Source organism: Myotis lucifugus, unplaced genomic scaffold (assembly GCF_000147115.1).
Source record: "Myotis lucifugus unplaced genomic scaffold, Myoluc2.0 scaffold_232, whole genome shotgun sequence".
Lineage (NCBI taxonomy): Eukaryota > Metazoa > Chordata > Mammalia > Chiroptera > Vespertilionidae > Myotis > Myotis lucifugus.
Genome location: NW_005871280.1, coordinates 1391420 through 1394622, shown reverse-complemented (window position 1 = coordinate 1394622; position 3203 = coordinate 1391420). Strand labels below are relative to the sequence as shown.

The 3203-nt window shown below is 46.2% G+C and overlaps 1 protein-coding gene across 1 annotated transcript in view; it reads left to right on the top strand.

Annotated features, from left to right (window-relative positions):
• Positions 1–3203, top strand: part of HAO1 (hydroxyacid oxidase 1) — a 64472-nt gene that overhangs the window by 10262 nt on the left and 51007 nt on the right. The window contains exon 2 of the mRNA XM_006098384.2: positions 1726–1877. Within this exon, the coding sequence (XP_006098446.1) occupies positions 1726–1877 (152 nt within the window). The remainder of the gene's footprint in view (positions 1–1725; positions 1878–3203) is intronic.

Below are 3203 nucleotides of genomic sequence, written 5' to 3'. Positions count from 1 at the left end.
CCCTCAGGGGATGTCCCACTTGCCTGCGGGGGAGCAGGCCCTAAGCTACAGTTGGACATCCTTAGTGCTGCTGAGAGGCAGGAGAGCTCCCACCACCACTGCTGTACTGGCAGCCATCAGCCTGGCTTGTGGCTGAGCAGAGCTCCTTCCATGTGGGAGCTCACTGACACCAGGGGACAGCTCCCTGCATTGAGCATCTGTCCCCTGGTGGTCAGTGTGTGTCATAGTGACCAGTCATTCCCAGTCTTTCTGCTGTTAGGGTCAATTTGCATATTACCCTTTTATTATATAGGATAGAGGCATGGTGCGCGGGTGGGGGCTGGCTGGTTTGCCCTGAAAGGTGTCCCGGATCACGGTGGGGGTCCCGCTGGGGTGCCTGGCCAGCCTGGGTGAAGGGCTGAGGGCCGTTTTCAGTCTGGCCACACCCCCTTCAGGGAGAGGGGTCCTGCTGGGGTGCCTGGCCAGCCTGGGTGTGGGGCTGATGGCTGTTTGCAGGCTGGCCCCCCTTCAGGGAGGGGGGTCCTGCTGGGGTGCCTGGCCAGCCTGGGTGTGGGGCTGATGGCTGTTTGCAGGCTGGCCAAGCCCCCCAGTGGGGACCCTCACCCCATGAGGGTGTGGCCATCCTGGGTGAGGGGCTGATGGCTGTTTGCAGGCTGGTGACGGCCCCCAGCCGCCCAAGCTCCTAGTGGAGGCTGGCTGGAAGCAGGTATCTGGGATTTATTTATCTTCTATAATTGAAACTTTGTTGCCTTGAGTGGAGGCCACAGCCAGCCAGGGCAGGAGGGAAGCTTGGCTTCCTCCATCGCTGGGGCAAACAAGCCTCCTGCTTGCTCCAGTTCCGTGGCTGCCGGCCACCATCTTGGTTGGGTTAATTTGCATATAGTCACTCTGATTGGCTGGTGGGCGTGGCTTATGGCATAGCAGAGGTGCAGTCAATTTGCATGTTTCTCTTTTATTAGATTAGAGTAGAAGCCCGTTGCATGAAGATTAGCATAATAGGTCTTCCTTCCCCTGGCTGCTGGCACTGGTTTTCCTCCGGCACTTAGGACCCAGGCCTTCGGTCCAGCCACAGTGAACCTTGGCTTCTCCACTGCGGCCGCAGCAGAGAAGCCAAGCCTCTTCAGTCTTCAGTCTTCAGTCTTCAGTCTTCAGTCTTCACTCTGGCCTGAGCCTTCTGTCTTCGCTCTGTGCCTGCGTATGCAAATTAACCGCCATCTTTGTTGGGTTAATTTTCATAGTCAGTCTGATTGGCTGGTGGCTGTAGCGGAGTGACACCAATTTGCATGTTTCTCTTTTATTAGTGTAGATTCTTGCAAAGTAAAACTATAGGGACAAAAAAAAAAGGATTGGTGGTTGTTAAGGGATGGGTAAGGGGAGGATTTCGCTACAAAAGGAAATGGGGTAATTTTTCAGAATGGTAACCTGTTGTAAATCTTAATTGTTTTGCAGTTATATGACCATGCATTTGTCAAAGCTCACAAAACTTTACACTCAAATGGCCAAATTCTACCGTATGTCAAATATACTTCACTGGGAACAATAGCTTGAGGAATTTGTTATTATTTTATTGCTAACTTTCCATCTTAACAGACATTTCAATTGTCCCTTTTCCTTTAGCTCTGTAATTTGCTTCAATAGAAGAAAATGTTCTTTTTAACTAACATGTAATGTCAAAGCTCTAGTTATGCTTTTGAAATTCTAAAACTTTTTTTCTCTTTATTCTAGATGGAAGCTCTATCCACGGATGCTCCGGAATGTTGCTGAAATAGACCTGTCAACTTCTGTTTTAGGACAACGGGTCAGCATGCCAATATGCGTGGGGGCTACGGCCATGCAGTGCATGGCTCACGTGGATGGGGAGCTTGCAACTGTGCGAGGTAGGAAGAAGGTCCCACTAAAGGGCCAGAAGAAGACTAACCTTTAGTGACTCTCGTCTCTGTATGCACCGAGCAAATACTTCTTGAATACTTATACAGTCACAAACATTGAGCTCATCCACTCTGCCATCAAATGCCTGACCTTGCACATCGTGCTCCTCTACTTTCTAACTGTATGACTCTGGGCAACATGCTCTTTGTGCTTTGGTTTTATCAGGTGTAACATGGGGATGAAAAAAGTACCTGCCTCCCTGGGTTACACATGTAAAGTGATTCAAATGCCTGGCATGGAGTAGTGGCTCAATTTCTCTTAGTTACTAGTATTATGAGTATTAATATCAACATACCAGAAAATGGAGGTCTGAGAAATTGACTCACCCTGGGTCATACAGTTAGGTAGTGGCAGAGATGAGATTCAACTTCCTGGCTACCCTTTTTTCAAAGCCCTTACTGCTTTTCCCAAACCCATGAGATTCTCACAATGAAAGAGCAAATGCAGTGACCTGATTGGTTGTTTTCTGCTATGATTTTGTACCATGGTTGTTTTTTTGTCAATGGGTTATATTCCCAATAGAGTATTTCCAACTGCCTTAGGAGGAGGGAGTAATGAGAGATTCAAGTATGATGTAAAGACATTTCTTATTAGGCTAATTTATTAACTTCCCAGTTTTACAACAACTATGAACATTTGAGAAGATATGCACAACGATTAATCTCCCCACATTGGGCTTCAGAAACTTATATAAAGTTGGTAATGAATTCTATCTGACTTTTTTTTTATGTTAAGCAGGGCAGGTAATTCAGGTCTGAAGAGTAGGAACAAAATGCTATTTTAAAATATTTTAGTTCTAAGAATCAAAGATCTTGTGGATTCATTTCCCTCTGTGGAATGTCTTCCACAGAATTCTGCCAGGGATATCAGCATGACACAGTGAGGTTGTACTGGACACACTTAGGTCTGAACCTGGAGCTAGGACCACACACAGATAAGTGGCTTTGGGGCCCAGCCATTTGTCTATGGCAATTCTGAAATATGGGCAGGGAGAAGAAAAAAAGGGAGGTGGGGTGGGAATGGTAAATACTAAGTGGATATCTGTCTATTTAAAGTTGGGATAGCAGAGGCCTTCCCAAGCATGCCATAGACACCAATCATTAAAATCAAAGCAAACAAAGCCACATAAAAAACTGAAACTCCCATGCTCTAAAATTTCTATAAAAATGAAAACAAATGGCAAACTTAGAAAAAAAATATCTGACACTGCAAAGAGTTAATGTTCGTTCTGTGTAAAGGGCCCTTATATTTGAAAAAGTAAAATAACATCTAGC